The 13,199-nt window shown below is 47.1% G+C and overlaps 1 protein-coding gene across 3 annotated transcripts in view; it reads right to left on the bottom strand.

Annotated features, from left to right (window-relative positions):
- COL12A1 (collagen type XII alpha 1 chain) overlaps nucleotides 1-9,329 on the bottom strand; it is a 116,312-nt gene extending 106,983 nt beyond the window's left edge. The window contains exons 1-3 of one of the 3 annotated variants that reach the window (XM_084754255.1): nucleotides 9,219-9,329; nucleotides 7,747-8,304; nucleotides 4,756-4,862 (exon numbers count right to left, since the gene is read on the bottom strand). In XM_084754255.1, coding sequence (XP_084610381.1) covers nucleotides 4,756-4,828 — 73 coding nt within the window. In that variant the 5' untranslated portion in view covers nucleotides 4,829-4,862; nucleotides 7,747-8,304; nucleotides 9,219-9,329. Of the gene's footprint in view, nucleotides 1-4,755; nucleotides 4,863-7,746; nucleotides 8,305-9,218 lie in introns of those variants that run through there. The other 2 variants (XM_084754254.1, XM_084754256.1) reach the window with 2 other exon arrangements.
- Between the last annotated feature and the right edge of the window lie 3,870 nt (nucleotides 9,330-13,199).

The raw sequence follows: 13,199 nt of genomic DNA, 5'->3' as shown, positions 1-13,199 counted from the left end.
AGATTCAACATCTATACTACTGTTAATGTTAATATGTACATATATATTTTTCTATTCTCTGAAAAGCCACTATTAGAAGAAATGCCTGTACAGTAATATATATGTAGCATGCTGACATCTGCAACTCAAATATAGATAAAGCTTGAAAGGCAGCTATAGTCACCACTGTACTACTGATGCGGATAGAAATAGAATATAACATATTCACACACTTTCTCAAACATTTTTAAAACTAGTGTGTCTGTCTTGATTTAAAGAAAAATAACTCTATTCCAATTTAAGTACCCAACAAGACTCTATATTCAATAATTAACCATGGCAGAAATAAACACATGGATGGATGGATGGATGGATGGATGGATGTGTGGATGGATGGATGGGTGGATAGATGTATGGATGGATGGATGGATGGGTGGATGGATGGATGGATGGATGGATGGATGGATGGATGGGTAGATGGATGGATCGATGGATGGATGGGTGAATGGGTAGGTGGATGGATGGATGGATGGATGGATGGATAGATCGATGGATGGATAGATGGGTGGATGGATGGATGGATGGGTGGATGGATGGGCGGATGGATGGATGGGTGGATGGATGGATCAATGGATGGATGGATGGATGGATGGATATGTGGATGGGTGGATAGATGTATGGATGGATGGGTGGATGGGTGGATGGATGGATGGATGGATGGATCGATGGATCGATGGATCGATGGATGGATGGGTGGATGGGTGGGTGGATGGATGGATGGATGGATGGATCGATGGATGGATGGGTGAATGGATGGATGGGTGGATGGATGGATGGATGGGTGGATGGGTGGATGGATGGATGGATGGATGGATGGGTGGATGGATGGATCGATGGATGGATTGATGGATGGATGGGTGAATGGATGGATGGGTGGATGGATGGATGGGTGGGTGGGTGGATGGGTGGATGGATGGATGGGTGGATGGATGGATCAATGGATGGATGGATGGATGGGTGGGTGGATGGGTGGATGGGTGGGTGGATGGATGGATGGATGGATGGATCGATGGATGGATCGATGGATGGATGGGTGGATGGATGGATGGGTGGATGGATGGATGGATGGGTGGATGGATGGATGGATGGATGGATGGATGGATGGATGGATCAATGGATGGATGGATGGATGGATGGATGGATGGATGGGTGGATGGGTGGATGGATGGATGGATGGATGGATGGATCGATGGATCGATGGATGAATGAGTGGATGGATGGATGGGTGGATGGATGGATGGATGAGTGGATGAATGGATGGGTGGATGGATGGATGGATGGATGGGTGGATAGATGGGTGGATGGATGGGTGGATGGATGGATGGGTGGATGGATGGATGGGTGGATGGGTGGATAGATGGGTGGATGGATGGGTGGATGGATGGACGGGTGGATGGATGGATGGGTGGATGGGTAGATAGATGAATGGATGGTAGGTGGATCAATGGGTAAGTGAATCGATGAGCTGATGCATATAATAAGTTACAGACAAAAATATAAAAGCTGCATTAAAATATCAATTGAGGAACTCCTACTTCCTCATCTAAAAAGTAAAACTATCAGAATAGTTCTCTGGTTATAATGATTTGCTTCAAGAAATATATTTAATATTAGTTCCTTAGTCTACACACAAGGCAATTAAAGGCATGGATTAAAATCACTGATGAAGCCGGGCGTGGTGGCTCACGCCTTTAATCCCAGCACTCGGGAGGCAGAGGCAGGTGGATCGCTGTGAGTTCGAGGCCAGCCTTGTCTACAAAGTGAGTCTAGGACAGCCACGGCTACACAGAGAAACCCTGTCTCAAAAAAACAAAAAAACAAATAAATAAATAAATAAAATCATGATGAACTGATAATAATTGTTTATTATATGTCATAAACTATAAATAAAACTTACAAAAATTAAAACTCTGTATTTCACAAAATTTATGTCCATCTCAAATTCTGGATTAATGAGAAAGGTGTCCAATTCTCAAGGAACAGTGACCATTCACTGTTTAATGCAAAGTTAACTTCTTTAAAAAATCTATTAACATATGACAAATAAACCCAAACTAACACAATTTGGGTTGTACAGAATACTACTAGCAAAGCTTAAAGTTTGGTAATCTATTGTATATATGTGTAATAATATAAATGTATATGTAAAGAATGAAATAAAAAAATATGTGCACATTTTTTTAAAGTTTGCTAGTCTATTTAACATCCACTTAAGGCCCCCAAAAAGTCACCTCTGCCTCTATTTCTATAGGATACAGTAACCTTGCATAGAAATATAACTCATCTTACAAACAGAAGAGCAATGTGGAAATTTCATTATGGTTTTTAAGAGGCAAAAACGTACATTTCAAAACAACTTAAATTAATATTAACAACTGCATTTCTAGCGTGTAAAAAAAAAAAAGCAAATTAAACATATGCAGGAACCACAGGACTACAAGAACATATGAGTCACACAAAAGAAAGCCGAGGAGCCTGCCCTACCTCGGCAGGAGACTGCGAACAGAGGGGCAAGCTGAAACTTTGACATGCCCCACCGAAAAGATTTCCGGGAAGGGATTAAAAAAAAAATTCTACTTTCTAGGCCAGTGTCTCCAGAAAGACTTTGGCCACCAATTTTGTTAGCCCTTCACAGGCTCTTGGGGCCACTTAGTTAGTAGTTAGCACCAGAGCTGAGCTGCCCAACCGGGAGCTAACAGCCACACGTGGCTCTGAAGCACTTGAAACATGGCCAGCAGCAGACGAAATGCGCTGCAAGTGTGAAGCACATGTGTGTGGCTTCCAAACCTTAGAGCAGAAATGCAGAGGAGCTCGCTGATGGCTTTTCTATCAATTACACGTTGAAACAAAAATAGTATGTTTAAAACGTTTCATTAAAATCAATGTTTTTGTTCCCTTTCATTTATGACTATAAATAAAGGTTTAAGTTATATGTATGGCTTACATTTGTGACTCATATTTCTGTTTGACACTACCAAACTACAAAACAATCCAAAAATGAATCTTACTAAAATATACTGGCCTAAGGGAGGAGGAGACATGAGTCTAAGAAAGAAAGAAGAAATAAAGCAAAAACTACACCATATGGAAATTAATACGAAGTTAAATGATAAAATATGAATTAGTTCAGAAAGGCAAATAGTATAATGCCCTTTTTAACTGTATTTTGCTGCTGGCCAGTCATTACTAGCTCAGAATTGATGGTTTCCACTTAGCATAATCGCCAGCCTAACCCTATACTTAAGAACTCTCAAAACTCTGATTTTCAAAGAACTATTTTCTTAATGAGCAATAAACAGGCTACTTCAGTGACTTATCTAAAAATATCTTTAGTAGTGCTTCCAGAAGTTTCTCAAATAAAATTCCTTCCTAACTGACGACACAGTCAGGATTACTGAAAGGCCACCTCCTGAAGGCTGGAGGAGCCTGTACGTTTACTACCCAAGTCAGCCAGGCCAGCAGGCATCTGTGGCTCTTAAATGTGCTGGACATCTGGAGAAGCTCTGATTTCCTAACAGTAATTCTCTGTACCTGCTGTTTTGAAGGAGTACATTAAAAAATAAAAACAAAAAATAAAAACACCTCAGGATTGTTAGGGAACAGCCCTAGATACCTACCCCTCTACAAGCAGTCCACTCTACCCTGGAATTTAAAAAAAAAAAAAAAAAAAAAACCTTTTATCTTGCAGAATGATTAGTTTGCCAATTGGCCAATTGAAAGAGCAGGTGTGATTATTACATGAAAGTGGCTTGTTCAATAAATACCGAGATATTAAAGCAGCAAGTGCACCAAACTGAACAAAATTAGGTTAAAAGTCTAACAAAACCTTTCTAGAGGCCAGGGTACAAGGAGCCGCTTTGGAGCTTTGAGGTATGCCTGGCCACCTAGTGCCAAGGCGCTGAGGTCAGATGCGGCCAGGTCTCTCTGAGCCAAGCAAGGGCAAGAGCACGCCCGAGGGGGTGCCCGGCTCCCAGCAGGACTCCAGGCTGGAAACCCTGGCCCCTAGCCAACCCCCACTCAGCTGGACTGCTCTGGGATGTGTGCTTTAAAGATCTTGGAACCAAACACCTACAGTAGAGTCCCTAGGTTGAGTGAGCACCCCCTAGGGGTCGGTTTCTGCTTGTCACTTATTCCCCCACCAGCCCACCTCCCCAAGCAGAGAGTAGTTTGAAGGTCTGCTCCTTTGCCTGAAGGTTTGGCCTAGCCAGTCGGCCTCCCCTAACCTGCTCAAAAAGAAAGGAAAGGAAAACCAGACGCGCGGGGCTAGCAGTGTTGGAGTCTTTTATTTCATGTTGTCACCAAGGTCACAGTCCCGACCAGGTGATGAGCTGCTGATCCTGTGAGAACGTCCATGTTCTGAGGGTCCTGGTACCCAACCTCGGGGATCCTCCTGGTAGAACTGGATGCAGCTGCTGCCCTATCCACGGAACTGCTCCTCAGGGAAGGCGGCAGTGTAGGTGGCAGTGTGGACAGCACACTGCAGAGACAAGCGTGAGGAGAAGAGCACAACGCACTGTACGGAATAGGGGAAGCAGAGAGCTCGGAAACGGACACACCTCAGAAGTTGGGCGTTTCTCTGAAGAAGAGAAACCACCCACCTGAGAAGTCCAGAGAAAACAGAGCAAGCAACACGAGCAGGAGATGAGAGTCTTTTTTTTCCCTTCTTGAAATTCGGCAGTCTCACTTGCCTGCCGTGGGGGGAAGTAAGCATTTTACCTTCTGCCTCAATGGAAGACAGGAGTAGAGCCACGCCCAGGGCGGCCAGCGCTTGGGGAAGCCTGGTCTGCATGGTTGGGCCTCAATTCACAGCCTCATGAAGGGATCTGCGGGAGGAAGCAGTGACTCGTCAGAACCCAGCCTCAACAGGCCAGAGACAAGGTTAGACTGCAGCCCAAACGTGGTCCAGAACGCGGCCAAATCTGCCTTTAAAACAACAGAGCACATAATGGATCTATTGTGGAGCCATGGAAGCCAAGCTCCTCCAATAGGTTTAATCAGGGCACAGGTAAGGAATTCTAGTTCTAAGAGGCTACTCTCCTCCCGGGTGCTGCTTCTGCTTAGTACCCTGCAGAAGGCCTGGCCAGACGGCACGTGACTTCATCATGCCAAGCAGATGGATAATTTAGAGGTCATTTTATCCCTGACTCAACCAAGTGTCTCTTCCAGCTGGGAATTTCATTTGGCTGCTTTTCCTAACTGCTGTATGCTTTAGGTCACAGTGCTTAGTGGTCCCAGGGAAATTTGAAAAGAATAGTAAGCCTCTTCTATTCTATTTTCTTCCGTTTGTCCTGACTAAAAGTATGCAAGTCTTTAAGGTTATATAGGGATTGTGGAAAGCCCAACTGAAACCCAGTTCTTCTGATAACCATGTCGTTTTCACATCTGATAAACCCTTTACCGAAGATGAAGAGGAACCGAGTCTAAAACGCATAATCAAAAGAGGCGAAGCAATAGGCAGAAACGAAATACCCTCGTCTATTTTCCAGTTCTTAAATTCTAAAAACCTCAATAATTCATCTTTGTCTTTAACTACTTCTTAATGCTGGAAGATTAGAATTAATACAAGCTCCAGGGGGTGACAGGTTCTTACTTTCTCCTGATTGGGGAACTAGATTAATTCCTTAATGGCAAAGAGTCCTACTCATCTTTTGTAGTTTCCCGACGCACAGTTTAATGAGCGGGATGGACTACCCTCAGATCCGATATAGAAACAAGAGTTACCAGCAAGGATCTAGACTGCGAAGGTGCTTTTAGACAAACACACAAACAGGACGAGAGGATTCAGAGGGGCACACATTGCTGCAAGGCAACACCACAGGCCTCGGGACAAATGAGAGAAGGAGGAGCAGTGGTGCTTGGGAATCCACAGATAAGCCAAAGGTTGGGCTCTCCTTGAGAAAAGAAACTGACAGTCTCCAACCATGCTTTTCCAAACCATTGGCACAGGGTTAGTTAGGGCAGCTTTCCTCATCGGAGTGCAAATTGCATTTTACATGTCTGATGAACAGGCAAGCCAAATTGCCCAGGGCTCCTTTTTATGAAGCCAAGATTAAAATTTTGGCGTAGCTCAGAGATCTAAGGGATTTTCGTAATGTCTTCTCTCCCCCCACCTCGCCTTAATTAACAACATTTCTAACCCTTTCCTACAGTAGTTAAAATTTTAAAAATAAAAATAAAAAATAAATATAAATAAAGACTAGCTTATTGTTACCATCACTCGACCCCATAACGTTGCTATAATAATTTGGAATGCAGCTGTGCTCACGAAAAGTTAAAAGGTGGAAACCTACCCACAAAAACCGGTGTGCAGTTTGGGGGGGGGGGGGGCTCTTAAATAAACTGAACAAAAACTTGAGTCTCGGAAGCGCGCTTATCTTGGTCTAGTGCGCCACCTATCGGCTGCCTGACTCAGCATCAAGAATGAATCATCTCTCTTTGGGGTATGTGATGAATAACTCAGCCTTCTCAGCCAGCCAAGAACTCCGTGCGTATACGTTTTAAAGAAAAGCTTCTCTCTCCTTCTTAGCCAAAACATTTATCGGAGTGCTTAGCAACACTCCATTGAGCATTCTCAGACATAGATGTCTGAGAGAGGCCGCCCCTACGTGGCAGTAGGATTTCCCTCACTTCCCCCTCATGAATGAAAATGAATCAGCTGCCCGGTGTGGGGGCGCTATGGGAACTGGTCCCTTTCGGGCAACTCGCCCCTCCCCCACCCCTTACTGGAAGAGGCCAACTCTTTAACTCCTTCAAGTTAAGTTTTTTTCAAACGCACTCACAGGCACAAATATGCTTCATGGGCCCATCTAGACTAGATTCCAGGCGTCACCTACCTCCTCCATAACTGCAATCTCTACCTTAGTTAGCCAAAGTTGAGCTTAGTCTCATCTCTTTTGCCCCATCCTTCCCCAGTGTTCCTTAGAAGGCTCCAACCGTAGAGTTGGGGGGAGGTGGAGGGCATATGCCAGAGATATCCGAACTGGTCAGGGGACGGTGTCTCCACACACTCTGATGTCTACAAAGACTGGAGGAGAAGTCTTACCTCCGGGTCCCACTGACTGACCCTGGCTAAGAACGTAATCCCAATGCATTCAAGACGAATCCAAGAGGATGTCTCAGAAGTCGTGAAAGCCAGGCTAATCCACCAACCTTTGAAAGCATTGGAGGATAAAGCCAGGGCAGCAACCCTGGATCGTCTGGAGGAGAAGCCACTCGCGCCCAGCCTCACCACGCCGGAGCGCTTTCTACTGGCCCTCCACAGAATTCTGCACCGAGCGTGCAAAACTTTATTTCGTTTTCCTGCAACGCCTTGTGCCCCCCCCCCCCCCCCCCCGCTGCAAGCTGGCATCCCTGACAAAGCCACCAAATAATAAGGAGCGACCTACACAGCCTGTGCACTTCACTGAAAGCGACAACTTCTATAGAGGACGTCCCCCTGGATGGGTGTATTGAGCCGTACTTTGCGCGCGAACAAGGCACATTTCCTTCGCCCTTCAAAACTTTAAAGATATCGGAAAGTTCTCTCTGCGGCAGATCTAAGTATCTCAGGCACACAAATCAATCGCTTCCAAAGCTAACCGGCCCCTGTCGGGCATTCTGCTTGTTCAGGATTAAGGTGCAAGCAAGAAGCAACTTTCCCATTTTCTTTGGGGAAAGCTGATGGGTAGGGGTGTAGGAGGTACGGGGTGCCGCGAAAGCTAGACTGACCTGAGCCGGCGGTGAGAGGGAGTGGGCGTCCAGCAGCCGGCGCGTGGTACCCCCTCGAGCCCGGGAGAGCGCTGCGCTTGGGAGCACCTGGCGGCCGCGGGAGTGGGAAGGGCGGCGGGAGCACCGAGGAGCCGCGCCTGGAGCAAGGAGCGGAGGCAGGGGGACAGACTGCAGCTGCTGGCAGACGCGTCTGCGGCGGCCGCCTTCGCCGACTGGGAAGAGGCTCCGCGCCGCGGGCTACTTAATAGAGGGCTGTTCCCGGCTCTCAGTTTACTCGGTTACGAAACGCCTGAGAAGGTGGAAGGCTGCCACGGGTGATGTATGCTCCTCGGCGGTGAAGGAGGTCTACTTTTGGGAACGTGTGCATACTTCGAGCATTCCTTCGGCGTGAGGTGGCGATCGCCGTAGTAGCAATGCCCCTCCGGGGGCGGGGAGGAGGGAGGGAGAGAGGGGGACAGCCGCAGCCGGGTTCCCTGCCAAGGGAGGCCGCGGACTTCTCCGCTTGGGGCGGGCTAGGGGGCTCGGGTTTCCCCATCACGACGAGTTTCTTCAATTTTTCTAAGTTAAGAACAATGGAGAAGAGGAAAGCGGATGTTAGTTTCAGAACAGTGGGATGGGTATCTCCTTGTCCCTCACTCTATGCCATCCGCATTCACTATCGTCCCCACCTCTACCTTCCTCCCCCTCTGTCCTGGGTGCACTTAAAACCGATTTACAGGGTTTCCATTAACTAACTGTCTGTGCACGCGGCGGGCCTCTGTCTTTCCCAGTCTCCGAGCCGCGACTGAAAACTCGGACAGCCGCCGGCTCAGAGATGGGATGGCTTTCCCAGGCCTGGTTTGTCAGAATAGAGCTGGGGTCTGGAGGTAGAAAGGGGAAAGATATTGGAACCGGGGGGGGGGGGGGTGTCATCCCAATAGGCCACATAAGAACGTGTTTTTTCACCATAGAAATTTCTTGCCAGTTTGAAAGTCAAACCTGGCCCAAGTTGGGGCTTCAGACTGACAGCTCTGCCCTTAAAATTCCTAAAGGTGAAAAGGACGAAGAGGAGTTCGGGAGTGCGTGCGGACACGCACACGCACACGCGCGCGCTCTACTGAGAAGGCCAAACAGGGGCTGGACACTCCGCCAGCACATAGCCTTTTTCTACAGCTCCCCTATTCTCGGCATTCCACCCCTTGGCCGCAGCGGGAGTCTGGCACTTGAGGTTGCCAAATTGTACAAGACACATAGGAGGAAGCACCCAGAAATCACACGACGGTATCCGAAAAGCGCCCGAAGACGGATTCTTCTTACACGCGTTTGTGAGCCCAGATGTCGCCCCACGCCTTTCAAACTCCTGAAGCCCAGAAGTTGCCTCAGCAGGGTTGGACTAGTGGGTACTGGGAACAAGCGAGAGAGCCTTGGACCCTGGAGTTAGCCGCCCCACAGAAGCAGAAGTTGCCACGCCTTCTTTTCCTGCTTGGCCTCACCTCTGCAGATTTGACCTTCCCTCCTTTAGCCGTCGTAGTGTTGAGAATGACAGAAGCTTCCTGCACTCTCTTTCCCATCCTCTTGCGCCTTGCGCCTTGCGCCTTGCCCCCACACAGGCTGCCCCTGGCCCGAGCTAACAAGCGAGATAGGAAGAAAAGAAACGGGAAATATGAGAATGGCCACCTCTGCACATTCTTGGAGCACGCGGGGCCCACTCGAAGGCCACTGGGCGACTTGCACAAAGCGCCCACAGAGTGTGCAGGCTTTTCCTTCAGTCTCCACAGATCTGCTGTCTGTCTAGACCGCCCCCCCCCCCAAAGCACGTGAGCTTGCCTGGAGGATGCCACACAGCTGGTGGCTCGCACCATTGTGGTACTCAGAGCCCACGCCAAGGAGCAGTGAGGGCCTCTTCAGGCCTGCAGGGACCTCAGCTTCCAAGCCTGGTCTTCAGCCAGGCAAACACGTGCAAGGGGACAGGGTCCAAAATAGTCCCCAGACACTTGAGAGAAAATGGCAACAAGACAGCAGAGCAGAGAAGTCCCTAGGGCTAGCACCCCCACTGGGGCTAAATAGTGCAGGTGAAAGCCTACACTCACCATAGAACGCGCGCGCGCGCGCGCGCACACACACACACACACACACACACACACACACACACACCTGACACTCCCTGTCTAGAAAGGAAAGCGGCAGAAGTGAAGGGTGTCTGCCCCTGCTTCCTCTTGCCCAGTCTGCAGCCTGTGACTGAGTGGGGAAAGCTTCTGGACACACACACACACACACACACACACACACACACACACACACACACACACACACACACACACACACACACGCCCTCTCCAGCCCAGAGCAGCTCTTTTTTGTTCTGCTCATTCTTAGCCTGGAAGGCGGGGAAATAATTGCTGCAAGAAAAGTAGGTGAAGCAAACCAACAGCTGCAATCCCTGTGCCAAATTCCAGGGCTCTCGGAGAAGAAAGGGGGACACGACTTGCTGGGAGAGTAGACCGTCAGGGATTAATCCAAGCTCGCTTATTTCAAAGGGCCACGGGGCAGTTCAAATACTTCCCCTGGCTTGAAGTCTGAATTGTTTGGACTCCTGGGCCAAACAGTTTACGAATGTGGATGAACCCTTACCTACCCGGTGCCTTTCAATGGTGCATGCAGTTCGTAACTCCCCTTGGAATCCGTTAGGTTTGCAGTAAAGTGGTGGTTTTTTTTTACTGACTGAAGCACAGCTGGCTTTGTTTATTCAGTCTAGTTGCTTCCTGTGGGTCTCACCCTCGTACCCCGGGATCACCATCCCCTCTTTATCTCCCCCTTTCTTCAGTTCCCACCTCTTCTCCCTTCGAGTCCTGGGTTCCCAGAGGTTCAAGATCTTAAAATTTCTTGTCACACAGCGCAACCTAGTGGTCAACGAGAAGTGTGAGTTGGGAAGGCAAAATTATGGAAGTGGAATTGAATTTTGAGAGCTGGGAGCCATCGGAGTTAGGGAGGGAATCTGTCATTCACCCATCTGACTCTTAGGACTGATAATTCAAGGAGGGCTGGAAGAAAGGGGATTGGAGTTCCTTAAGTCACTCCGTATAGAAAATTCTGCCCCAAAGCTGTGAGGCTCTGGACAGTCTTTGAAAAAATAAACATCGGGGAAAGATCCATTTCAGGATGAAGCCAAGACATAGCTCCAACATTAACTTCTAGAAAATTAAAAGTGCATGAAATCAACTTAACTAAGGACCCTGGAGATAGCATAAACAGCTTCTACCCCACTGCACATTCTGACTGACGGCCTCTCAGGCTGACCGATGCTGGGGACTCTGTGCGGGTCCAGCAAAGGGCTGTAAGGTCCAGAGACAAATGTATAGAGAGGGGCCTTAGTGTTCCTCCTCCTGGTTCTCAGGCCCCAACACACAGCCAGACTAGGAGAAGTGGAAAAGATGTCTGAACAGTTCCTGTGCCTGTGGGCAGCTCAATATGCAATTAATCAGCACCATCTGTGTACCATCTGTCTTAGTCTTTGTTCTACAGCTGTGGGGGAAAAAACACCTTAGGCCACGTCTCCTAACCCTTCTTTTTGTTTGTTTGTTTGTTTGTTTTGAGACAGGGTTTCTTTGCATAGCCCTGGCTGTCCTGGAACTAGCTCTGTAGACCAGGCTAGCCTCAAACTCACAGAGGTTTGCCTGCCTCTGCCTCTCAAGAGCTGGGATTAAAGGCCAGCACCACCACCCAGCTTTGTTAATCCTTCTAATCCTTTCAAATAGTGACACTCCCTAGTGACCAAGCATTCAAATGAGCCTACGGTGGCCATTCTTATTCAAACCATCACACTATCAAAGTCAAGCTCTGACCAGCCAATTGCAAAGACAAGGCCATTCTCTAAACTGTCAAATACGAGCTGGGCCTCACGTGCCCCATTCAAGTCTCCTGGGCCCCATAGACACCTGCCCTCTCTTAAAGGATGGGTTTGCACAGAAGATTATAAAATTCCTAAACAACAGCATCCACATGCAAACCTTTGTTTGGATGAACTGACTATTTAGGCTCATTATAAGTTACAGACTGATGGAAATGGAAATTAGTTTTGACTTCTTTGGGCAAAATGTAAAAGGTAAGAGGAAATAAATTCACAAGTGAAAAATGGAGCCCTCTGCCACCCTGTTAGTCAACACGGGGAGCATAGAATCCTTTCGTTGGTAGCTGTCTAAGTAGCCTAAGGGGCATAACTTCTAAACAGGCCACTACTGTGTGTCTCCAGTCAATATGTGCATGCGGACATACATTTTTAGGTTTGTAGAAACTGAAATCACAGGAACTCATGTTTTAAGATTCTTTCTTGCCAGGTGGTAGTGGCACACAACTTTAATCTCAGCACACTCGGGAGGCAGATTAAAGCTCTGCAAGTTCGAGGCCAGTCTAGTCTACTGAGCAAGTTCCAGAACAGCCAGGGCTACACAGAGAAACCCTGTCTGAAAAACACAAGCAAACACAAATTTGATCTTTGCTCTCAAATGGGGCTTCTGTGTGAAGTTACGTATAACTAGACAGAAGTTCAATTTTCTAATATTTCCTAGTGTAATTTTACATTCACTAGTGCATACCTGCACTAATGCATGCTATTAAACATATAGGTCACTGATGCACAAGTCTCTAAAGTGGACATGCTTTGAAATAATCCTTAGGCCATGGTAACATGCGCCCTCTGGTGGAAAAGATAACTAATTCCCTGATCAGGCTCAATTTCCTCACTTTTCCAGAGCATTCATTCACAAATGTTTCTCAGAATTCTCTAAAGTGCCAGGCTTGGTGGCGCACGCCTTTAATCCCAGCACTTGGGAGGCAGAGGCAGGATCGGTGTGAGTTCGAGGCCAGCCTGGACTACAAAGTGAGTCCAGGACAGCCAAGGCTACACAGAGAAACCCTGTCTCGAAAAACCAAAAAAAAAAAAAAAAAAATTCTCTAAGGCGCTCTGGGAAATCTCCATATTACCATGTTTAAGACGAGAGCAAAGCAAGCACGCTTTGTACAAAATGTGAATATATTAACGGTAAGCAAAGAATTTGTAAAAATTTCAGGAAACTGCTAGAGATTGTGTAACCGAAAGCTGAAGAACCAAAACAAAAACTAACTAGGGAAAGTATGTAGGATAGAAGATAAAGGACACCAAAAAAAAAAAAAAAAAAAAAATCAATAAATAAAATAAATAAAATTAAATCAAAATAAATAAATAAATCAGCTCAGTCCTTCTCAGTGTCTCAACTTCCCCTTAAACAAATGACAGGAGAAAGGGGTGGGTAAACATTGTTATGAAATATATCTTACGCTAGAGAAACTAATTAAGAATTGCAAAAGGTCTTTGGTGGTTTGAATGAAAACGGACCCATAGGCTCATATATTTGAATGTTCGGTCCCTAATTGGCCAACCTGTTTTGGGAAAGCTTAGGAGGTGTCATCTGTTGGTGCATTACTGGGGTGGGTTTTGA

This window comes from Acomys minous (assembly GCF_964271855.1).
Source record: "Acomys minous genome assembly, chromosome: 13".
Taxonomy (NCBI): domain Eukaryota; kingdom Metazoa; phylum Chordata; class Mammalia; order Rodentia; family Muridae; genus Acomys; species Acomys minous.
The sequence above is the reverse complement of the archived record's forward strand: the minus strand, read 5'-3'. Positions and strand labels throughout refer to the sequence as shown.